We start from the raw sequence: 26,412 nt of genomic DNA, 5'->3' as shown, positions 1-26,412 counted from the left end.
TATCCCGAAGGCCTTGCTAAGAGCGGCCACAAGTGATGCTTCACAGCCATGCTAGTCACACATTATGACATTGAACCCATGATAGTGGGATGGCTATACGCCGGGTCATAAAATATGTGTATCTGCAAAAGGTTTTTTCAGCATCATAGAAAAGAAGTAGTTACTGAGATAATAAAAAGTACAAGAAATTATTTATAGACCTAACTAGCACACATCTAGCATGGTAACTGATATTCTAACCTAATGGTACAAACCAATACTGATTTCATAATGGTTCTCTTTTTAAGTCAAATCATGTTTAACAAATCCATCTTTTTTGTGGAAAGCATATTCTTTAATAACAAATCTGGTTATTGTGTGATATGGTATACAAACGATACACAATCAGACGTGACCTGCATGTTAGCATCTTTGTCATTACTCTGTTTCATGACATTATTCCTTACTATTTTGCTTGTCTTACAATTGTTGTTGCACTATTGTTCTTTTTTCATTTTCGCTTGAGGTCTCCATTTCCCAGTACGAGCAAATATGGATCATGCTTCTCTGCACATACATTATTTGCACTTTGTTGCCCGTTGTTGCCATGCAGGAACGTTAATGTGGCCTTTCTATAAAATTACATTTTAGAGGAAACTGCATTGACTAAATATTTTCACTGTGCAACATTCATGTAATCTGAAAATATAACTCACCTAGGGCAGTGTGAAGCTGGTGGCTCAAATGGACACAGCTGCTCCACCGTTGTTTCACATGTCACGGCTTGAACTACACAACAATATAAGAAAATGCTAAATCAGTTCTGAAATTTTGGTCTGATTATACAGTGGCTAGAAAAGGTAAATGAACCCATTGGAATTAACTGGTTTTGTGTATTAATTGTTCATAAAATGTGATCCGATTTACATCTAAGTCACAAATATAGACACACACAATGTGCATTGTAACATCGAGCTTATAACACACAAGAAATGATCTTTCATGACTTCATTAAACACACCCATTAGAAATTCACAGTGCTTGTGGAAAAAGAAAGTGAACTCTTATAATTAACAAGTTGTTGAACCTTCTTTGGCAGCAATAACCTCAAACAAGCACTTTAGGTAGCCTCTAACTCAGACTCACATACTTTTACCAATCCACACCATGTGTGTTTGAATGATGTATTCAATAATTACAATAATTTGTGTGTCATTAGTTAAAACAGATTATGTTTGTGCATTATTATAACTTCAAAGAGGCCCACTGGAGCAACAGCAGGGGATGGAGAGAAAGTGGGCTGTTTAGAATATATTAACAAGACATAGAGAGCAGAAACAAACACCTGGAAGTCAGGGGGGTGCAGCAAAAAAAAAAGCTTTTATTATATTCTGTACACCCCTTGCTGCCAGAGTGGTTTGGTCTGCTCTCTTCCTCTCTCTCTAGCTGGTTTCCTCCCCTTCACTCTGGCAGCTGCTCCTTCACAGACACAGAGTCCTCCAGATGCCCATGGCAGGTGGTGTGATTCACTTGTATTAACCTTATTTTATTTCACTTTCTTTGCTTACTGCACACTCTTTTAGATACACCTTTCTGCCATGTATGCTCAGAAATACCACCCTTCATTAATCCTCTCTTTTTCCTTTTCTTTCTCTCTCTTCAATGTACGCTGCCACCCATACTTGCATACCTTTATAGAAAGAGTATGAGTAATGGATTACATAATTACACACTTCAGTCTGTGATCAGTGTCAGAGCTAATAGCATGGTCAAAGGGATGAGAACAGAGAAGATAAACAAAGGAAATTGGGATGGGGCATAAGACATGAAACCCTCCTTCACATCATGTCCTTTCATGCCCTCATTTTCCTGACTCTGTTGTGATTATGAGGAGCCAACCCTGATGATCATCTCCCTAAAGAAAGACTGATCTGTTCCTGCTTAATGCATTATCAGTCAGAGATCAACTTAATAACTATGCACTGTGTAGTAGGATTTAGAAACCTTACTACCTCACGCATACAGAAAATAACTTTGCAGAAAATACTTACACAATACTTTGGAGACAGTAAACGAATTTGCAGATTGGTATTTCCTGTAACAAAAAAAAGGTTAAGAAACGAATGCGTATAGGAACTATTCCATGGATATGACACAATAATGACAAGTGATATATAAAACTTACCCAATTGACTGTACACCATTCCTTAATGATTTAATGAAATAATTTTTTCGTCCTTGTCTTGTGACATCAACCCATCCTCCGTCATTGTCTATCACACCAGAATGTATAGCAGCTTTGCAAATGCTTGATTGCTAAAACAAACAAATCTGTATTAAAAGGTCTGCTTCCCCTTTAGGGAAATTAAGAAATGGCTCATTAAATATAAATGTGTATCAGTTTCATAGGAGCAACTATGGCTATTGTTTATGTATAATATCTATTTGTGTAACAACTGTTTTATATATCTGTAAAATTTACAAAATGCATATATACAAAATTACCATTTCATAATGTACTGTTCCAATGACCTTGGCACTGTTCTCTAAACAACCAGCTGAACATTCATATCTGTGAACATAAATAATAATGAAAAGGATACTACGATTATAAGAGCAGTAATATTTAAATATTATTATACAAGCCACATGTACTGTTTTAATGTAGTCACTTATAGAACAGGTAGATCCACTTTGCAATTAAACAAATGATATTACAAAGAGAAATTCATCCTGCAACTGATTACAAAGTGATAAATGTTCTTTACATATCCCATTTTTAGAGAATCATTACCTAAAACATATAAACATAATTATATAATACATAATCGGGACTAGCTCCAAGCAATGTAGCTGCTGTTGCTATAAAATATGTATCTAGTTTGCCTCCATTCAAACCCTAATTAATTGTTTATTAATTAATTAAACATAACCAGAGTTCATTGCTATAATTCTGTAGAAACATACATCTCATTTAGGATGAGGTAATGTAAAATATCCCTATGTCATTTTTTTTTCATATGAAATTGGAAAAAAATAATAGGACACTGTCCTTATATTTGCAGCAAAGGTCACTTCTAGAATCCTTGTAAGGGGCTTTGAATACCAGTCTTTGAATACTCCAAGGGCCAGTCGCATGTAAAAAATTCAGAAAAACAAACATACCTGTTGCAAGTCGTTCCTTTACATTGATCTCTTAATCGAACTTCACAGGACACAATTTGTGCTATAAAGTAAAAATGGTAAAAAGAAAATCACTGCATTGAATATAAACACAATGGGAGATTTGTAATGACAAAATTATTTTAATCAAATAAATCATTCTGGGAACTTTCTCTCAAAAAACACAGTTTCTGTGCTGGGTAAAGCACTGAAATTTACATCTGCAAGAATCAGCAGCTTTTTTGTCTGGTTCTCACAAAAGTGATGATGAGCAGGAAAGCGGGAAGAAATCTCAAGTTTTCACCTTCTGATATTACTAGACACATAAATTCAGATGCAGGAACAAGGAAACCGTTACTTTATGTAACTGAGATTTATGTTTCAGAGACGGACAGATTTTTTCCACCCATTCATGTATACCCAACAAAATACTCAATAAAATATCTTACACATTTGTTCTGTACTGACAACTTCATTGTTATCATAAGAATCTGTCCTGGTTGAAGAGGTAGGGGAATGGGTTCTAGCTCTGCTTTGGGATGTTGTATCCAGTACATTTGAACGCTGTCTCTCAATCTCATTGGTCTCTTCCTCGGGTTCCGGAATCAGATAATGTAAATCAGAACCATCTGTCAAAGTGAACAAAAGGACACGAGTTTGCATTACATGATAATGTTTCATACACAGTATATTGACATAATGTGGTTAAATGTGGCTAACTTAGTCTTTGTATATTCAGCACTGTACATGTTTCCTTGTCCTAAGAGTTTATACACTCAAGTGACCTTGTTTGATCTCTAGGAACAAGCCAACCAGACCAGTAATAAGCATCTTCATTGCACAGCTGCCAACTGTGTAAACCTCTGCCTAATTACTAGTTGTGGTTTAAAAAAGAAGACTCTGGTTCACTGGAGACTGAGGTGAGACCACCAAACTATGTCTCCAAGGGACATCAAGATGGATATTAATCCTTGTGTCAAAAGGCATGATTCCAATTCTGGAATATGACAAAATATGTATTATCCTGTATGAATACACAGAGTTAGAAAATACACAGCCTTTTCATGGCGAGAGGTAAATGGTATTTTCCACAAATGAATAACCAAGCTACTTGGAAAAACAATGCTCTTCAGGTTATTTTTAAAGTCTGCTTGTTGAATAAAATTACCCCAACAGTAACTGTATTCATTTTGCATATTAAAAGGCCACCTTGCATATATTTTCCACAAATAATGTCTTTTAAAGGAGTGTTATAAGTTTTAATCATTTGTTTTACAACATTAAACTAACATTCCAGGATATAAACCTTAAATCTCTCATCACCACTGATTAATACTCCTCTGGGCTTCTAGCCATCACCAAGGCAGTTAATTAGTAAGGTAATAAGAACATTATTTAATGTGTTTCCAGGTTTTAAATTAAATATTAAAAAAATCTCGTCTGGAATTAGGATTTCAAAATAGCACGTTAAGACATCTTGTTGTCTAGCACATTGTAAGCTACTTAAAACTTAACTGCAGGCGCAAGTAACAAGCAAGAGACAACTGAACTAAAAAAAATACAGATTTTATTATAATCACATAAACATCTGTAATAAATAATATATATTTTTTACAATTATTATATACGGTGATTCTCTAGAACCAAATAATGCATGATGGTTCATGATCAGGAGCCTCTGTGCATAAAGCTCCTGACGAGAAAACATTCCAGACATATCTGTTTATGAACAATGCTTCTTAAACTATTGTATGATTAATATGATTATTTACAATAAGTATAACGTATTCTGCATGAGTTTGAAAATGAAATCCCACCCTTTTAGCTAAAAAGTGAATTACATTATGTACTGTACCTTTATAACAAAGATTGTCCCTGCAGCCTCCTCCAAAGCTTGGTGGACAACTAGAGCAAGGGCGGCCATGTTTATAAGGAGCATGGCCCCACCAATTTCCCCTGAAGAAAAAAAGAAGATATCATTAATATGTGACTCATGAAAACTTTATCCATATTACTGGTTTACCTCTCTACCATATATATATATATATATATATATATAGACATTTTTCGATTGTGTGCACTGTTGCTGATGCAAAATATATCAAACAAATGAGGCACCATAAACTTTATGAAACACAGTAGCTTTTATTTTATGTCTAAAGACTCAATCTTCAAATTATTAATAAAATCATCAAATTCTCTAAGCAGCCATTTTCATTTTCAGTAAAATGTGCAAGATAAGTAACCCAGCACTCCACATTGCATTTAGTAAGCCAATACTATATAGAAATATGTTTGTGTCAGTATGTGTGTGTGTGTGTACCATGATACACATGGTACGCAATATATAATATTAAACTAGGTATAGTAAAAAATGCATTGGGTGATAGTGTGGGTACAGGGCGCATGGGGAAATGGGAGTAGTATGCAGGAAAGAAATCTACCACCCTATGAAAACCTCAACTACTTCCTGAGGGTTTTTTAAACTGTGGGGTTGATAGGGGCAAGGTCAGCCTGGGGATTAAAATTGACCCTGGTGCTTTAAAGCCAATAACAGAAAATGCTGGATACACGTTACTACATTTTTTAAAGCATGTGGACTTGTTTATCCAACAATAAAGAAAGGGATCTGCCCTGCGAGCAGCAATAATGGTACATGGGGGTCACTCCTGGGCACTGACCCACTCGGCATCTCCCAGTATGCCAGATGGACAGTCCAGGCCTTGTAATTGGTCTAAGGTTCAAACATAGGCTTGCCTTATGGAGCATTTGTTCCAAACAAGAGAGTATTATTACAAAACGTTCAACAACTAAAGACCTAGTTAGGAACAGAGCAGTGTAACAATACATGTATTAATGCAATTTCATTTCAGGAACAGGTCCTCTGTATTTTAATAACATGGATCAGAATGTTAATAACTTGAAAAACTAAAATGTAAGATGCTAGAATGTTTGTCTTAAGAAGGAACTTTCCTTTCACATGTGTTTGCATGTCTGCTTTCTTCATATGCTTAAAATATGAGGCTATTTTTCCCCAGCAAACTGAGATTTCTATTACATGAAGTGATACCCTGGCTCATTTTCATAATGCAAACATTACTTGAGCAGGTGTTGAATATGTTGGTATTTGCTAATGATGGCAAAAAAAAAGGCCCACATTCTTTATCGTAAGTGTAAACGGGCAAAAAGCTGGTAAAATGGTTGATAATTCTATAAATAATTTAATTTTATTACTATTTGTATTACCACATGTAATAAAAACTGTGTTTATGCAAACAGAAGAATTCAGAATTTTCAGCTTGATGGCCTATCCATTCTGTTGCAACATTTCAAACCATACAGAAGCACAGAGACATAGAATGTGATGACAAATAAACATGCAGTCCATCCAGTCTGCCCATTTTTTTCCTGCTTAATCTAATGTCTGTTCAGGAAAGCCTTACAGCTGTGCCATAAACTCCACCACCTCTAAAGGTGGGAATGGATGTACTTGAGAAGGCTTCTTCTGGATGTGACCCAGAGATTAAAGATAGCCAGGATGACGGAGAGCTTGACCCATACACTCCAGAAGAAAACTGACAAGTTCCCAAGTATGGTTTTTTTTTTCATTTTAATATCCAATATTTTGTCTCTCGAATTTATATGGTTTCACAGACAGGGAATTACGTGGAGTAACATCCACTAAGAAGAAAAGATAAAGTGAGAGTGGAACCTACTTTTACTCCTATGCAATTCGATATCTCACCTCCTAACCTGACTGGCTACGGGGACACTGGTGGGCTGGTGCCCCAAAATATGTAATATCTGCATGTATGTATGCTACACTTGTACATGTAGGCATATTTTCAGCAGGCGGCTGCACACCTGTGATCTTTGGGCAGCTGGTCTAAAAGGAACAGAGCCATCTTGTGTCCCAGTCTGGTCCAATCCTGACCTACACTACGTCCCATTATTATATTAACCACCTTGATCCATTTGATAATGTTTCAAATTAAGCTTCACTCTAGTATCTGTTCTTAATTAAAACATTTCATACATAAAGAGGGATTTGTTTACTTACTTTGGTGAATAATTGCACACTAAATACACAGCTTTGGGCCAGATCTGACCCCAAATATTCATATTATGGCACAGGTTTATGGCACAGCCAATTCTGCTACTTGTTGCCCACACAACCTACAAAACATAAGAAGAAAAAAAGTATTATGCTGTTATGCACAAAAGTAATGGTCCTTTTAACCATCAAACTGCAGGCAATTACCTGTGTATAATGTGTGCAAACCGGACCAGAGCACCTAAATGGACAGTATGGGTTACATTCTTGTGGATATGGATATGTGTAGTCCCTTACTTCATCGTACCAAGCCTGGACATGGTAAGTTGGTGGCCTGTACCTTTATGGAGAGATTAACACATAAGTAACAGAAACGTAATTACTGTTTATTACAGAGGAGGTTCCAGCATATTTATCGTTTCAGGTCTAGTAACTTTTTTACTTATTTATTTAGTTTAAAAAAGAACAGTACTTTCACAAATAACTATATACTTGATAAGTGTATGCTTGCTGTAATTATTCCAGTTTAAGTTCCAGTCACTACACAATTCTTAATTAGCATTATTATTATACTGATTAGTAGTAGACCCCTAGAAACGGTATTTGATATCATTGTCTTTAAGGTGCTGTTCCACCTGAATTTGGCACTATCATCACTAAATGCAGCATTATAAATATCATTCCTACTATTTCTGAATGCCGCACTTTTACTAGAAATAATTTTCTAATCATATACAAGTTTACCTTATCCATGTTTTATTGGGAACGCATGGCATGCGACACAAAAGCAGCCATTGACAGATTGTTGTCATAGAAACTGAACATCTTCTTAAATGTTTGTGTTGTTTTTGTGACAATAACATGACAGATCTCTTATGGACTACAGTGTATAATTAATGGTTTTCTAAGGACATAAAAATGTTGGGCATGACTGCCCCTTTAACAGCAATAGCATTAGCCTGCTAGACAGCCCGGTGTAGCCCTGCAGAGTGTTTTGCAATGTAATAATCTGTAGGCCGCAAGATGGAAAGAGCTTCAATTAATGAAGCTCTTCTTCACAATATGTTTAATGTAACATTAAGAAACAAATCTACGGAACATACCTCCCCCAGTGAGCCCCTAAGTTCTGTCCGATAGATGGAAGCAAGTTTGCAGGGCCATGTTCCCATAAACAAGCTTCTGCCCAATGTTCTGCAGATCTTTCCAACTCAACATCCCACACCTAGAAGCAAGGTAATGAGACAAACATGTATGTGATGAAACTAAACATTACATTTTTTTAATCATTTCTTGTGGTGAAGACTGGATTTTTTTTACTGACATGATTGTAAATCACACACGATACCCATATGGGAGTCACACAATCTTGAGAGCCCACAAATATACTATACCTTGCATTTAGGAAAGGGGCTGTCCCATGTTAGCCAGCAGAATTGAGAGGACTCAAGGTCCTATTAAACAAGTCACAAAAAATGGAGGTAAAATATACCTGTCTTTAAATACGCTTACCAACATTTTTGGCAACTATGACTAATACAGTAAAAAATATTGGTAGAAGCTGGGCTCTGACTCTACACAAGCAGGCTACCGCTCAGTCAGACGCTCAATTTTAAATTAACACTACCCAAAACTAACCAGGCCTTAAGTACTGGAGTCATCTTTGATTCATACCTCTCCTTCAATTTCTTGTATCCACTCTTCCCTCACCAAGAAGCCACAAATACCCTATTTCCCTATTGCGTCCTCGTGGGTATTCCTCTGTCTGAACTCGTGTGCAGTCTATCCAAATTAACTCTATTAGGCTTATCTTCCTACCTTGGCTCTCTTCTTCTGTTTCCCCACTTTGGGAAGCCCTTCACAAATTACATTTAAAATTCTTATATTAATATATAAAGCCTTACATGTACTTTTCCTCATAGATTAATGCCCTCATAACAAAATACTCCCCTACTCGATCTTTATGCTCTTCTCATAGGTTAAGGACTTCCTAACATATCTATCACGTATACAACTCCTACATTCATCTACGGCACTGCATCTCCCTTTTTTCTATACTTTGTCTTTCTGGACCAAACCCTTCTAAATTGTAAGCTTGTGAGCAGGGTCCTCTTTACCGTCCTTCCTACAAGTTGACCAAACTTAACTTTAACATCAATGAACACCATTTTCTTGAGCTGTGAGATATTTTTCCTGAGTTTTCATTATACAGGAAGCTTGTCGGAGGATAAAATACATCATCGTAACCGATTAACACACATTTTATGAAATGTTTTAGACACTGAGTGGTGGTGATTTAACATTTCCTTATAGTTAAAAGCTGAACAGCTACATTTGCTGCTACTTTAAAGGATGATACAACATCACCTTAAAATAAAACAATCTTTTCTCCACTATTTTTCTTAGGCGATTTCCCGCATGTAGTTTTATTTTTTCTTCATCCAGGAAAAGGTTTTATATTCGCCTCTATACTTATTTTGGCCCTCCTTCCTTACATATGACTTGCCACCTTGGCCTCTGAGGAACTTCTCTCACCTCTTCAGCTGAGTTCTTTCAACCTTGAAAAAGTATGTGTCCTCATATGGTTTTACATTTTAGGCAAAAAAACAAAGGCTTCTTGTTTCATTATACAGTAACACAGATGTTATGTTATATGCAGATCACATAACACGCATTCCGATATTTACAACCTGATACAATAAAAAGAAAATGCATAGGTATTTTATTTTCAAAGTCTTAAAAATATTCAAAAAATGATCTGTAATATAAAAGTTTGGTTCTAGGTAACATTTTGTAAAATTTCACAATGAGTAATAGAACATAAAAAATGCCTACAGGGAGCATTCACTAAACCATTAAATTTTTTTTTGCAAATTTTAACACTTTATAACTCATTATATACAACCACTTTATAGATATTGCCTTTAAATATTTGTTTCCAGTCTCTTGACTATATGATACATTTATCACAAATTTCTTACAGGCAAAGTCTTTAATGTTCTTTTAATAGAGAAGTTAATTTTCGGTGACAGAACCATTTTAGTTGTATAAATAAATGAAATAAAAATGTAGTTATATTAATAGGAACATAAGAGGAAGCTGTTAAACATTAAGATTATGGTATTAAATCTTTAATTATGACTTGATGGATTAGATTTATAGATCTCTCATATTTTAGACCCTTTATTCTAGAATTACTATTGGCAAATACATAAATAATAAGCAAAACATGCAAATATCTGGTCAAATTATATACTTGCAATGTGCTTCAAAGAGAGGTCTGTGTCCTTTCCAAACATGTAGAGTGCTCTGTTTGTTTGAGTTTTATTGGAAGGCAAATTCAGCTTCCCAACGTTTATTCGGGCACTAGTATTAGCAGGAGCCACAAAATATAAATAATAATTAGAAATCCCTTTTTTTAATGTTTCCCCTCTGTGAATGTGATCAGTTGTATCAGAGTAGCAGATCTGGGGGCCTCTGGTAGAATGTGGAAAAGTTAAAGGAAGAATTTGACCTCATAAAACTGTACTATTTGTGATAATGGTCAATAACCGTGAGGTTTCAGTTTTAAAGTATTGATGTTTGAGTGCTATTAGAATATTACACATGGCCCACTTGATGGGTAGGAGTGCACCAACGTCTTCATATGTATAGTGCTACCAATGGGTAAGAGTGCCTCTATCATGATACAATGTTTTATGTGCATGAAGTGCAGTATTGTTTTGTTTTTTCTTGATTGGTGCACCTTACATGATCACATATATGAGTAATATTCCGGCTTTCCCTTTTCTAAAATTAAACTTTTTTTTTCATTTTCACTTTTTTACAGTTTGTCTTCTTAGTAAATTGCATCATGGAAAGCACAACTACACTAAAATGTGTAAAAAAAAAAAAACCCAAAACCAGCTGCCCTCACCCATTCAGGTTAGAAAAACATTACCAGGTGCGGCTCCTGTTTTCTATGTTCATACATTTAATTTCCAGCGTGCAGACATGTTTGCCATCATGTTAAAATAGTCTTTGCTTTGCAAGCAATGTTATAGCAAACATGATTGACTGGTTTATTTTTAACTTGAGATAATAGAACCTAAGCATTCTCAGCTGCTAAAAATGTAACAATTCTGATCTGAGACATCCAACCAATTTAATAGGCCCACTAATTTAGGGTCTTGGAGACATGGCAATGTAAACCAGTGCAGCAAATAACACATGGAGGTTGGTCCAGTAAAAACAGCACAGAAGGAAAAAGCTTGCCTGCAAGACAGCTGTGAAATCACTGACCCTATGGAGGAGTGGTATGCGGTTTTATTAAATAGTTACTTTTTTAGCACTTTTTTAAGAGGGATTGTGAGGTTCTGTCCCCAACTGTCTTGCCAGCCTCATTATTCCCCCCAAACGCCAAGCAAGACAAATCTGGTTATTTGTTGCCATTTAACATGGGTGAACGCACTCGGCACACTTTATGTTTAAATGATCCGGGGAAGGGAAAAAAGATAAAACTATGTAGAGTCCAAATGATTTGATCTTTTTTTCGAAAGATATTGTTTTTGATGTCTTGGCTTTTGCTCTGGCCCTCAGAGACAAGCCAAACCCTTGCTATTCCCTGGAATAGGATTGAAATGTGTGGCTCGCCCACTCTATACTTTCTTGGAAATAGGATCACGTTTGATTTCGTTAAGTCTAAGAACCTTTCGTTAAACCCACACAATTGTTTTCCAACTTCATGCATCCATTAGACCAATAACGCTAATATCCATAAATACAATGATATAGTTGCTGACATTCTGTTGCTCACTGACTTTATTAGTAGGTAGAGTTTCGGAGTCATATTCTGCAAACTCTGTCCATGCACAAACCTCCTTTCATCATATAACTCTATTTTATTTACAAACAGTTATTTATAACTGTGCAGTGATTCAAGGAGACAGACACTCCAGATGTAACCTAAAACAAAAACAGGTTAATAGTAAATATGTTATATAGAGATGCACAAGCTAGCCTCAGGGATATCTGCAATGTGACAGATTCCCTTTACATAGTTGCCAACAGTCTCGAATTTGCTGGGACAGCAAAGTTAAGAAGCAGAACTGCCATATTATATCAAAATAATAAAGTAATATATATTAACCGACAACATTATGACCCCCTGCTCCATATTGTGTAGGTCCCCCTTTTGCATGGCATGGAATCCACTAGACCTCTGAAGGTGTGCTGTGGTATCGGGCACCATTAGCAGCAGATCCTTTAAGTCCTGTAAGTTGGGAGGTGGACCCTCCATGGATGCATCCTGGTGCCATGAGTTCTCCAGGTAAGCAATGCACCTGACCATCCACATGATGTTAATGAAAACATGATTTATCAGACCTGGCCACTTTCCTCTATTGCTTCATGGCCCAGTTGTTATGCTGACAAGTGGACAGGGGTCAGCATGGGAACACTGACTGGTCTGTGGATACGTAGCACCATATGCAACAAACTGCAATGTACTGTGTGCTCTGACACCTTTCTACCAGAACCAGCATAAACCTTTTCAGCAATTTGAGCTACAGTACCTCGTCTGTTGGATTTTATCACATGGAACAGCCTTTGTCTCCCACGTGCATGAATGAGCCTTGGCCCCTCTTGACCCTGTCCCTGGTTCACTACTTTTCCTTCGTTGGGCCACTTTTGATATTGACCACTGCAGACCGGGAATACCCCACAAGAGCTGCCTCTTATATCCCACCCACTGACCGGTGCCACCATAACAAGATTGTCAGTGTTATTCACTTCACCTGTCATGTGAAGGCCGATTGCTGTATATATTAAATTAATAATTGATATGGTATACTTCCTCATTCGCAGCTAATATTTTCTGGGTTTGGAAGCCATAATCTCAGGCAACGTCTATCAAAGATAATCCACAAAAAATTAAGTAAATGAGTGCTTGCCGTCAAACTTGGAAAACCTATACATCATACCTATAAACCAGATTTAAGGCAAAATGTGCTATCATATGACATAATGACAAAAATACAAACTAAAAAAGGCATTCACTCCCCCATTATTTTCCCATGAATGTCAAACCAAAAAGCCTTTACTCCCCCCTTAGCACATGTATCCAATGGACGTGGTAATATGTATGCCACCCTAATTTGCATCTCTGGCTCACCCACTCTTAAGCGCTACAACTCTGATCACCCTCATTTTTATGATTGTGGCTGATGATTAGGGCTAGACTAGCCATCTAGCACACGTGGTAAATGAAACGGCATTTAATCTGCTGCTCCAGTGGATAAGCCCAGCCGCACAGTGCATTTATAAAAACATAAAGTTCAGATTCACATACTAACCACACTTACGTCATTTAGCAGCCCTAGTCCAGCCTTGCTAAGGGTGATTTGAGTAGTAGGCCAGAAAAGCTCATTACCCTATATCTTTTATTGAAAAGAAAAAAAAATTCTCTTTTATTTTTAACCTTTTTATTATGGGGGGGCACTTGTGACATCACAAATCTCGTTTTTTGCAGGGATCAGGCCATTTTTCATTAACACTAGACAGCAGCATACTGTCACTTTTACTTTTTAAACGTTAAAAGATCGCAAGCAGCTACATTTGTCTTTTACGGTCTTTTGTCAATGTATCACTTAAATTGTGGAGTTGTTTTGGTATTAGCTTATTGCGCTTATATACACCCTATTCTTTTCTTACTAGCTACATTTGTCTGCCTTGCTCTATAAGGTGATCACTGCCTAGAGAGAGGGATCAGACTTTGAATATATCAGAAGCTGTTTGTGACCGATCAGCAGAATTCCATTCACTTGAGACGAAGCTTCCACGTGGAACTTGCAAGGTTTTCCTCCTTAAATAGGAACTGGGTATCATCTACCTGAATAGGGTCTTAGACAAAATAGGAGACTTTCAACACAGAAAAATGTTATATTGTGTATTTGTACTTGGAGCCAAGAATATTTTTTACCCTTTTAGGACACAACTAAATAAAAGCCTCTGAGATGTTATTAGCTTTATTCTTGATGAATAGATATAGTATATGTTCTTGGAGGGATTGAACTTGATGGCCTTTTTCAACATGAGTTACATGCTAATCATTGAGGATTTTTTTTTTTTTTAACAGGTTGTACCTTTTGTGTATTCTACATACATAATGTGCTAGAGGTGCAAGCATTGGGCATCCATGATATATGGCGATAACACCATATCACGAATAAAATTCCATAACGTGAATGACATTGTTTGTCGATTTTGCCACAGGCATTCTTCAGTAGCACAGCAAATAGCTGAAATGGTTACACAATATATCTTAATATGTATAATACTGCAGAATACAGAAAATTATCTCAACGAAATGTGTGCTTCAACATTTTCAAGGGAGATGGGCAAGACATTTCGGATGAAAGAGTTTTTACAATGGGATTTAATGCTGTGTTATTGGCTTTGTGCCTTCTTATAAATAAAGCCCACTGTCAAGGAACTACAATGCCCCACTGTCTACTTCCATCACCTTGATGGTACTTCAGTAGCAGGGCTGCACATTAGACATCTGTAAATCCGATGCTGGCAGGCAGAAGTGGCTCCAATTACAACTCAAGTACAAAAGACCCTATTTTGTAAAGAATCAGTCTTAACGGTAAAAGCATGATTGTTTTCTGAACGATAAGCAGAGAATGAATTACTTTCTAAAAGACTGTCTTTATTCTTTCCTATTTAATGACTTGTCCAAAATCTAGACTTTTCCTGAAATCAAAAATTGCACTGTATAATTACACGAAAGAGTTAGAAATTGAACTCCTTGGGCACAAATCCAAAAAAGATTGCTATCTGTTCAAATGCACCTATACATTTACTGAGTATATGTCTTAATCACAGCCTGTCATGCAGTGATATCCACCTCTGAACCCCTACGAGTCAATTAGATCAAAGGAAGACTTCTAATTGATGTTAGTGAAGGCCCTTGCTCCACCAGAACCATGAAAAGGAAACATGGAGAACAGGTAAGAATAATTATCCAAATCCTGGAAACAGGAGCTAAGCACACAATAGGGGTTTTTAATACATATAGATCGCCTATTTCAATATTTTAACATTATTGCATGTGAATTGAAAAATGTAATGTTTGGCCAAGTAAAAGCAATATAAACCGAGACAATAATTTGCTCCTGACCCAATCAACACAAAAGGTATATTTCAATTAAATATTTGCCCAGTGAATAGTAAAACAAGTGAAGAGAGGGGAATAGAATTACAGAAAATAAAGTTTAAAGATGCTTAAACACACTTTCAATTAACAGAAACGCTATATATTCCATAAATAACAGCCAACGGGTGTAACATAATATTTTTCCACTCATTATCAAGTTTGACAAATGGAGCTGCATAAAATGCAAAACACATGTCATTTCAAAACACATGTTTAAAAATACTAACCAATACACTCATATACACGCAAGAGAAAGTGACAGAGAAAAAAATAAAAAAGTAAGTTGCTTTCTGTTAGAAATAGAATTTCAGCAGACTTTGAATGGTTTGAGGTCTCAGTCGCAAACATGTCGATTGGAGCTGATCCAAAAGTAATCAAAAATGTCTTGAAATTGTGCAAGTGGAAAAGGAAGAGAAGGTTTTGTGTTATTTCCCTTATGCCCAGATTTTTGCAAAATCAAATGCACATGTTCAAATGGAACAAGTGTCATGATAAAAAAGGAAAAACTAAAAGCTTAAGATGTGTCAGCCAAAGATGGAGTGCACATAAAACAAGTTGCTTGTTTCCCTGGTTTATATGTATTTTGCTTCTTTACATTTTCAAATACAGGGCACAGCATTAAAGAAACATGCATGTTAGAAATGTTGCTAGTACCCACTACCCATACAAACACACACACACACAGTAGAGATAGGACTATGGTTGGTATCTGTCCAAGTTTCAACTAAACAGTCCTGGAATAAAGAGTTGAGTCCAGGGTTTAACTCTTTATGTCCCTGGAAATGCAGAGCCAGTGGTCATGTGAGCAGGACAGGTCTGGCAAAAGGAGCAATTGCCCCCTGGGCTGCTCTGAGTTGGTGCTTCTCAATAAAGGGTTTTTGTTTTCTGCTTGTGATTTCACATGTAGCCACCAGCATCACTAAAACAACAACAAATTAAGGCAGCGTCCAAATACTGACTGGATGGTTTCTGTTCCCATCTTGGCTTTCTATGCCCTTTCTGAAAATTTGTTTTGGACAGGACTGGTTAGTACACATTCAGCGTGTTATCTGACAGATATGTCTTTGGCTGCTTTATTATTTGGCCACATGGCTGGGCTGAATGTTACTGTCCTCCCCATGCATGTGAATTCACATTTTGCAGAGGGGGTACTTTGCAGCTTTGTCACACTTAACAGGGCCTTGAAACACAGTGGAACACATGTGGCGGGAGGGACAATGTTCAGAGTGAGTGTGGGACAGAGCTGACATTCCATGTATGCCACACTCACATGCTAGCAGAAGGCTGACCTGTTGAGATGACCTTTTTGCTTTTCTTTTCTCCCCTTTTGCTTTTATATTCTCAGTTTTTCTTCTCTTTTCTTTTTAGTCTTTTCTCCTTTCTTTTCTATCATGTCTCTCCTTCGTCTTTCTCGCTTCTCTCTCCTCTCTCTCTTTCTTCTTTTGTTTCTCATTACCTTCTCTGTCTTTTGTCACCTCTGCCTTTCACTTTTGCTCTTCTTCCTTCACCTTCTTTTTTCTCTCTCGCTCACTTATTCCACTGTTCACCCATTGCTGTCCTTTCTCTCTTTACTTTTTCTCTCTTCTTTCTTAAGGTTTCCTATCTTGTCCCCAAATTTCTACTCCCATATATATCCTCATCTTTCTCTTTCCTTTCTCTTACCCTTTTTTCTCCTGTTTCTTTATTCTCTTCTTTCTTTCTTGTCCCTCTTTTCTATCTCCTCTCCATTCTCTCAAACAACCCATCTTAGATGTCACTGGGAAAGCCACACACCTGACAACACCCCAGGGTTAGCCTGTCTAAGAGTGTTCAGGAAATGGTTCAGAAAAGAAGTGGCAACCCTATGCAGATATCTGTTTGGTTACTAGAGATGGTATTCAATTTGACAAAGTGAGTTCTAGTTGATATCATGTAAGAACAAAGTTAAGTATAACTTGCATGAACTTGATTACAACTCTATTTTTAAAAATCATAAGCAGCGAGATAAATTCAAGGGCAGCTTTTGTACTATGTATACATACAGACATATGGACAGTATATATTGAAAAAGAAGAAAATGTATTTAATAAGCAGCAACCAATGCACAAGAAACATTAATCATTTCTGATTTTCCAGAAAAACTGTATAATTTGGTTGCCTTTTTTAGAGCAGAAATATGGGCAGGCTAGATGCGCTATATGACTCAGTATATCTGCTGTCAAATTATATCCTGTCCTTGGTAAAGAACTCATTTCAAAGTTGACTATCATCCACATACTTTCTGGTTGAAAATGTAACCATTTACTCTAAAGAAATGAATCTGTGTTTTGCATTTAAACTATGTATGTCTGTAAGACATACTGGAGCAAAAGCTGGCCAGTTTCCCCATGTCTTCCAAAAAGTTCCACTTTTGACTCATCAGTCCACAGAATATTATCACAAAAGTCTTGGGGGTCATCAAGAATTTTTTAAGCAAATGTGAGATAACCCTTTGTGTTCTTTTTGGTCAACAGTAGTTTTTGTCTTGTAACGATCCCATGGGTACAATTTTTGCACAGTATCTATCTTATTGTGGACTAGTGAACACTGACCTTAAGTGAGGCCTGCAGTTCTTTACGTGATAGTGTTTGTGACCTCCTGGAAGAGTCTTCGCTGGGCTCTTGGAGAAATTTTGGTAGGTTGACCAATCCTGGAAAGGTTCACCGCTTTTCCATGTTGTCTCCATTTTTAGATAATGGCTGTCACAATGGTTCGCTTGAGTCCCAGAGCCTAAGAAATGGCTTTGTAACACTTTCCAAACTCATAGATGACTTTGGTTTCTCATCAGTTCATGAATTTCTTTACATTGTGTGCTGCTTTTTGAGACCTTTTAGCCTACTTACTTCACTTTGCAAGACCTACATGATACTTAAGTTAAACAGGGCTGGCAGTAATCATGCCTGGGTGCGTCTATTGAAAGATAACCCAATTATCAATTAAATTGGTGGATTTAGTAACTGCATTTTGTGTTTACTCTGTTATCTTTGTCTAATATTAAAATCAGGGGTGTACCTAGAGTATTTGGCACCCGGGGGCGGATCCTTTATGTGGCACCCCCCCCACCAGAATAGAGGAAAAGAGTTTACTCATACAGTGCACGGCGCCACAGCAGTAAGACCAGACCTGTTGGCATACTAGCCTGCTAGAAGACACCATTCTCAAAAGAGAGCACATTCAGGTTTATTCACCAAAGGCCACATGAACGCAACTTGGCAGTTCAGTTGCGTTTGTAAGGCAAATGTGCATGAGTAGTAATAAAATGGCCAACCTAAATAGTCAGCAATGTCAATTTCACCACCAGCTGAGTTACTACTCTGACTCACAAAGACTTGACCGAGCCTTAGATCAATGCAACTTATATTGTAAAGTAGAGCCAATCATTTGTATGGTGACTTGCAAACTCTCAATTTAAGTCAATGACCCTCGAGCACTCACATCCACTCAACTGCAACTCTTTTTCATTCAATTTTCAAGTTGCCATACAGGATGAATTTTGGGAGTGATTGGGGCTTAAGTCCTATCATATCAACTGTGTTCCTTTATGTTGACCAATGACCCTACTTTTTGCAAAATATACCCAACTGACTTCTATCTAAAATAGCTGAAGAAGCAAAGACACAAAAATTTGATATATTGATATGATTTAGCAGCGAAGAAGCAGACATTGTTTGACAGGCAAGTAGAAGAGCCAAATATAAGGAATAATTAACAAATCCTAAAAAGTTACTCAATTGCTATATGCTACACAGCATTTAAATGCACAATTTAAAGGAAAAACAGATTCAAATCAAAGAATACAATGTCAAAGTCAAGAAAATGCAATGGTGGTGCAGACTACTAAAAATACAAAGTGCTGCAAGTGAACTTTATAGCAGGACAAGAAATAGTCTAGACTGATCAAGGCACAAAACCGTTCCCACGGGTCACAAGTCAAAATCTTGACCCCTGAAATGACTGGCTGGGGTTTTTACTTTTTTCTGTTGTGTTTTGGATTCCTAGTGGAAATGCTACCAAATATAAGCCAGCAAATACAGATTGATCATAAAGCTGAACGTTTATGCACTCAGTACATGCAAAGTCCAACCATCTGAAACAACTTTTTCATAATGACTTCTCTTCGGCAATCGCATGGTTGTTTATTAGAAATAATGCACTATAGCAAACAGAACATCAAACAGTTTAAAACCAATTGGCTTTTGGGAGACGTATGTAAGAAGTCTTAAGAAGTCTTAAAGGCAACATGTGTATAGAAGAGATATTTCAGGCATGTCAGCATAGTAACCTCACAGCCCCTTCAGCATGATCCACGTGGTATACAGTGCAAACCATACACTGCGGGTTTGGAGTAATATCTAAGCAACTGGTGGTTATCCTTTCTATTACCTAGCTTCAAAAGAATATGTAACAAATAACTGAATATTGTATGTATCCATAGCACGGTGCTTCCCATGTCATATCAACAGGTGCCTTGTAGGCTGGTTGAATTCTTAACAAAGTTTTTTTTCTTCTCAGAGGGTTACAATGCATTGTTCTGGTCCTTAAAGACTTAACCAAGAAGCTGGTAGAACAGTCTCTTGTGGAGTTAATTTTCAGCAGGGTGTTAGAGACATACTGAAGATATATACTGGCTAATGCCGCTGAAGGGTGCGAAGGCACATAAAGTTAGACTGGGTCTTATTGACATTTTACTGGTCACCAAAGATCACTAAATCTCTCCTGTAACATAGAAGGCCTACATAGATGGCGTTATACAGTCCTACATACATTGATACATTGTTTTTAGAAGCGTCACATATTACCCACCAAACACATTTACAAATAGTCTTTTTAACCAGCAAGCTGTAGATGCACAATTTTATTAATGCAACAGAGAAAATCTCTATGACAAAAAGCTAAATGTACGCTATCTTACCATATACTCCATGTTAGAAGCAGGTGGATAAACTTCACCTCGTAATTTGTTGTGCAGATCCAAGATTAATTTCATATCACTTTCCATTATGGCTCGTTTTCCTCTCTGTTTTGCAACCCACCATTCACCATCTTCATCCATGTATTTTTCCAGAAGCCCTTCTAATTGTGTGGCATTAGGAATAACCATCGCAACAACTGTTTGAGCTATAAATAGGAAGACGGTCACTCTAAGCCACTCTTCTGCTCTCCAAGTCATTATAAGGGTCCTTATGGATTTGGGTTTCAGCTCCAAAAAGATGGTAATTCCAGGCTTGGTCTACGTAAAAACAAGAACGAGAAGACAAGTATAGTAGATTCAAGCAACATCTTACAAAAAAAATAAGTAAAAAAAATATGGCAGACTGGTTTAATTACTTGTAAGAACATATGAAGTACACTTGTCCTGTGCATTGCATTGCTGCAGGGTATTATGTTAAGCATAATTACCTGGATTTGATAGCAAGACAAACAAAAAAAGTCAGTTGCAATAGGATACCTAGACAGAAAGAACTGAAATATCAAACATCCCAGCTAGGACAAAAAAAACATTCAAGGAGATCACTGGTATGAAACAACACAGGAGTAGAATTCATGTGCATGCAGTGCTAAGAGCAGCACAGGCTGCAAAGACAATCCAGTAAGCTTTCTTCTTTTCTTTTGCATTCAAAATAATTCTGTAACTTAGAAACAATGTATATTAACCCCTGAAGAAATCAATTAACTGTAATAACAATATAATATAAAAACAAAATAAAAGTGTAACTAGCAATATTGCAATTTAACCTTTTAAATGCCAGGACGCTTATTATTTGGTATAATCACAGCAATCACATATTTGTAAGAAGTACACTGATTACCTTTTTTTGTAACCGCAGGAATAAGAAAAGAAAAACAGCATAAGCATTAGAATCTTGGAAGTTTCTGTAGCTTCTGCCAAGTGAGTATTTAATGTAATGCTAGATCACCGGCTTCCTGCTACTTACTGCTGCTGATGTGGTAGTGGGAGCAGTGGCTGAGTGCCGGGGGATCGCAGAGCTCGCTCGGGGTAATAGCACCAACTGCAGGAGCGCCTGTCACTCAATGAGCGCACCGGCCAAGGGAGCGCTTCTTTCAAACAGGGCAAGCCGTGTGAGGGGCGGGGCTTTGGTGCTGATGGGACTGGACCGGGGGATACGAAATCAAGGGCACCGAGCGCTCCGCAATTTACCGAAAGCGGTTAGTACGGGACAGCGATGTTATATTATCCCGCCGGCTGGTGATGGGCGAGCAGACAAAAAAGTTGTACGAAAAGTTTTCCGGCTCTCCTTTCCTGTAATGGATTCTCTAATGCGCTTAACCTAAAGCATATGGTGTATAGCAGACAGCGCCGTCTTAATGCAGGGGCCCCGCGGTGAATCACATGGCTGCCAGCAATATGGTTCACCACGGAGCCCCTAGAACAGTAGTGTATCTATAGGGAGGGGGCGAGTGGTGAGGCCGCCTCCCCTGGGCCGGGGCAGGTGCGAGATTGTCATCTCCTCAACACAGCCCCGGTCAGCGGCCATCCCTGTGGGTTCCTGCCACCCAAATCAGCGCTCGTGGTGGCCGAGGCAGTGCGCATCCAGCGGTGCGGGTAGGAGGAGGGCGCTAGACAGGGCAGGTTGGGGAGATCGCAATCTCCATCTAACCGGCCCAACATTAGGGAAGTGCGATGTCCGTCACTTCAGACCTGGGCATCCGTGCTCTGTAATGGATGTGTAATTGTGTCTGTGAACATGGATGTGTAATTGTGCCTGAATGTGTGTGAGCATGGATGTATGTGTGAGTAAGTGTGTAAGTATGTAATTGTGTGTCTGTGAGCATGGATGTGTAATTGTGTGAGCATGGATGTGTACAGAGCCGGCCTTAGGTGTTCTGGCGCCCTGTGCGGACTACTCGTCTGGCGCCCCCCCCATCCCAAAAAAAGAAAGGAATCAAAACTTGTAACAAAACCCCAATCACTATATACTACGCCAAACATTGATGTGGTGTAGGCCTACCACTTCATTGTCTGGCTTAGTAGTAGGGATGCACCGAAACGAATTCTGGACTGAAACCAAAAGTGCAGCATTTACCTGGCCGAAACCGAATATGACCCCCCCACGCACACACCATAACACATAACAAAACAATTAAATAACAATATTTATATATATATATATATATATATGATTAACAGCAATCACATTCTTATCATGCCCGCAGATTCCAGGATGTACTCGTAGACTACTTGGCATGATAGGAGTATGATTGCCCTATGTACCCCGTCTCACTCCATTCTCCCTATCTACCCCCTCCTAACTATCTACCCTCTCCCTCTTTGAAGTTCACTTACCTTTCAGAAGTCCTGCGGTGAGGGTGCAAGGCCTCTGCCTCCCAGCTCTGCCACTGTATGGAACAGTATAGAGTGATGGGAGTTATGATGTACTTTAGAGCATAATTATATAATGAAAAATACATTGGAAATGGTACAGCATAACACCCATCACTCTCACACACTTACCAATCCACACACATACACCAATCCACACATATACACCAATCCACACATATACACCAATCCACACACACATACACCAATCCACACACATACACCAATCCACTCCACACATATACACCAATCCACACACATACACCAATCCACACACATACACCAATCCACACACATATACACCAATCCACTCCACACATATACACCAATCCACATATATACACCAATCCACACACACATACCAATCCACACATATACACCAATCCACACATATACCAATCCACACATATACACCAATCCACACATATATACCAATCCACACATATACACCAATCCACACATATATACCAATCCACACATATACACCAATCCACACGCATACCAATCCACACGCATACCAATCCACACACGTATACACCAATCCACACATATACACCAATCCACACATATACACCAATCCACACGCATACCAATCCACACATATACACCAATCCACACATATACACCAATCCACACATATACACCAATCCACACATATACACCAATCCACACATATACACCAAACCACACATATACACCAATCCACACATACACCAATCCACACATATACACCAAACCACACATATATACTAATCCACACATATACCAAACCACACATATATACCAAACCACACATATACACCAATCCACTCTCACTGTCACTCTATGCTTTCCTACCTTTCCTCTTTCAGTTTCTTTGCCTCCTCTTCGCTCTTCTTCTTAGTTCTTCTGTCTTCTCTTCTTCCGGGTCAGAGGGCACGGAGACCGGTGGGCGCGGCTTCAGTGCTGTGCGCCGGGATCTGACAGCAAACCCCGGCGCACAGCAGCTGTTGCCGCGGGGATCACAAGGGAGCGGTATCGGAGGTCTGTTAAAGACCTCCGATACTGCTCCCTTGCGAGCCTGCTCCTCCAGCGGCGGACATTACTGTCCGTCTCTGGAGGGACGCCACTGCCGCAGCGCGGTCCGACGCCCCTGCCGCCGCGGGGTACGGGTGCCCCCATACTGGCGGCAGCGGACCCCGCGGCGGCAGGGGCGTCGGACCGCGCTGCGGCGGACCCCGCGGCGGCAGTGGCGTCGGACCGCGCTGCGGCGGCGGCGGACCCCGCGGCGGCGCCCCCTGGAGTGTGGCGCCCTGTGCGGTCGCACAGGTCGCACACCCCAAAGGCCGGCCCTGGATGTGTAATTGTGTGTGAGCATGGATGTGCAATTCAGTGGCGTCTCCAGCTTTCATATTTAGGTCTGGGACAGGGACCAAAGTAGGGGGGCAATTGTAAAATGCTACATATACACTATATACCGTCGACCCCCCAAAATCTGAATATTAATTTAGGAAAAAAAAGAAAAAGCTTGAATATAAGACGACCCTATAGGAAAAAAGTTTTACCAGTAAATTTTTATTCATGTAAACTCTGTAAACTATTTTTTTAATAAAAGCTATGATTGAGAAAAATATTTTGTTTTTAATTCCTTTTATTTTCCAACCTGCCCCCCAGTTATGCACATCTGCCCCCAGGCTTGTCACTCTGCCCCATAAATGCCTTAAGCCCCCTATATGCCACTGTGCCCCATGATATGCCTTTTGACCCCCTATGTGCCACTCTGCCTCCAGTAATGCCTATACCCCTATATGCCACGCTGGCATGTAGAGGGTTAAAAGGCATATTATGGGGCAGAGTGGCATATAGGGAGGTATAAGGCATTTCTGTAGGCAGAGTGGCGTAGAGAGGGTTAAAAGGCATTTCTGGAGGCAGAGTGGCATTAAGGGGGATAAAAGGCATATCATAGAGCACTCTGCCTACAGAAATGCCTTATGCCCCCTATTTAACCCCCCCCCCCCAAAAAAAAAACGTAGCGGTGCTGCTGACTCCCGGTGCGTTGTCCGGGCAGCGTGTGGATGTCTACGTGAAGGAAGGAGGTGCGGTTAGCAGCGGGGGTTGTTCCCCGGTGATCTCTGACAGCCGTTGTTGGGGGGGGGCAGGAGGATCCAGGTCCCCTGCAGCTGCGGGGGATCTGGATCTTAGTCTCATAGTCAGACCTATTTGAGGTCTGATTATAAGACGACTCTGATTATAAAACGAGGGGTATTTTTCAGAGCATTTGCATATTAGCCATTTATTAAAGTAAATGGATGGAGTACATATCTATATGTTTTAGCTACCAATTCAGATAAGTAAAGTGAGAATATGCACTCTGTGGGCTTCTAGGCTTTAAAGGGACATCCCAGTACCTACATTTTTCCATTCTCAACTGGCCCCATGCATGTCAAATAACCTGAATTAGCCCTAGCATTTTCCAAACCTGGGGCTAATCGGAGAAATACAGATCTGTATTCTCTAGTCCTACAGCTGCTTGTTAAAAATTAAAGGAACAATTTGGAAAACCGGTGAGCATCTCAGTAGATATTGGGGCTGAAAAAAAACAGCATTATGTTTTTTAAATAAAGACATATTAAGAAACAACTTTATTTTGATTTTCTTTTAATAAAAGTATTTAAACTTTAAATGCTAGAAGGTTGCAATATCCGTGCTGGGAAAAGTTGTATTTCTCCAGTTTTGCCTCTGGTAGCCAGTTTTGAAAGCAAATAGAGTCCAGCTCAGAGACCATAACAAACTCCCAGTTTGCAGTAGATGTTAACTGGAATGTTACTTTCAAAATAAACACATATAGAAAGTTATTTTTTCTCTCATTGTTATATTGAGTGATAAGTGTGCTTTGGTGGAGCAGTTTGAGTCCAGTATTTGACTTGGCCCACCAAGTAGAGGTAGTATAAATTGGAACCAGTGCATATATGTGTGTATGGTCAGGTGTTTGTTAGGGCAGTATATGTGTGCATATATGGGCAGGGGTGTGTAAGGACAGTGTATGTGTATATGCGTAAGGGCAGTGTATATGGACATTGTATGTGTGTGTATGGGCAGGCATTTGTAAGGGCAGTGTATGTAATTATACAGTATGTGTACACCATATTTTTTGGGGGGGTCTAATTTGTAATAGTGGGCAATTTAACAGTAAATCATTTATTAATACATATTGGTACAGAAGTAGAGGACGTTATGTTTATTGTTCTCTATTTAATATTACCCTCTTTACAGTATATGTTAAATGCTGCTTCTAATGTGACTTTATGACTTAAATATTTTGAGACAGACACTTTATTTTAAGGACTGTTGGCAGGTATGTAATCTAAGTATTGTGGTTTGTGGTAATACAGATGTCTCCTCAATCCTGCCGCTGACTCTGTGTTTCTCTAAGCAATTTGAGCCTCACGATGAGCTGTAGTTTTTGCAGGTTGCGTTATCATGGTAACATGCAAATCAAGCAGCAACAGGAGCAGAAAACTCGTGGTGAGACACCTCAATGAAGTGCAGAGGTTATTTTATTTAAACTGCCATTACACACACCTGCTCATAAATACACACACATACACTGCTCTTACACGCTGCCTTTACACACATTTGCCCATAAACACACATATACACATTCACTGCCCTTACACACACCTG

The 26,412-nt window shown here is 38.7% G+C and overlaps 1 protein-coding gene across 1 annotated transcript in view; it reads right to left on the bottom strand.

Annotated features, from left to right (window-relative positions):
- CRISPLD1 (cysteine rich secretory protein LCCL domain containing 1) overlaps positions 1–20,633 on the bottom strand; it is a 31,234-nt gene extending 10,601 nt beyond the window's left edge. Inside the window, exons 1-11 of the mRNA XM_053467932.1 lie at positions 20,320–20,633; positions 8,299–8,417; positions 7,403–7,535; positions 7,202–7,317; positions 4,997–5,097; positions 3,591–3,770; positions 3,145–3,205; positions 2,485–2,551; positions 2,165–2,295; positions 2,031–2,074; positions 696–768 (exon numbers count right to left, since the gene is read on the bottom strand). Coding sequence (XP_053323907.1) covers positions 696–768; positions 2,031–2,074; positions 2,165–2,295; positions 2,485–2,551; positions 3,145–3,205; positions 3,591–3,770; positions 4,997–5,097; positions 7,202–7,317; positions 7,403–7,535; positions 8,299–8,417; positions 20,320–20,577 — 1,283 coding nt within the window. The 5' untranslated portion in view covers positions 20,578–20,633. The remainder of the gene's footprint in view (positions 1–695; positions 769–2,030; positions 2,075–2,164; positions 2,296–2,484; positions 2,552–3,144; positions 3,206–3,590; positions 3,771–4,996; positions 5,098–7,201; positions 7,318–7,402; positions 7,536–8,298; positions 8,418–20,319) is intronic.
- Between the last annotated feature and the right edge of the window lie 5,779 nt (positions 20,634–26,412).

Source organism: Spea bombifrons, chromosome 5, assembly GCF_027358695.1.
Source record: "Spea bombifrons isolate aSpeBom1 chromosome 5, aSpeBom1.2.pri, whole genome shotgun sequence".
Classification (NCBI taxonomy): domain Eukaryota; kingdom Metazoa; phylum Chordata; class Amphibia; order Anura; family Pelobatidae; genus Spea; species Spea bombifrons.
Note: the sequence above shows the minus strand (reverse complement) of the source record. Positions and strands in the feature narration are given on the sequence as shown.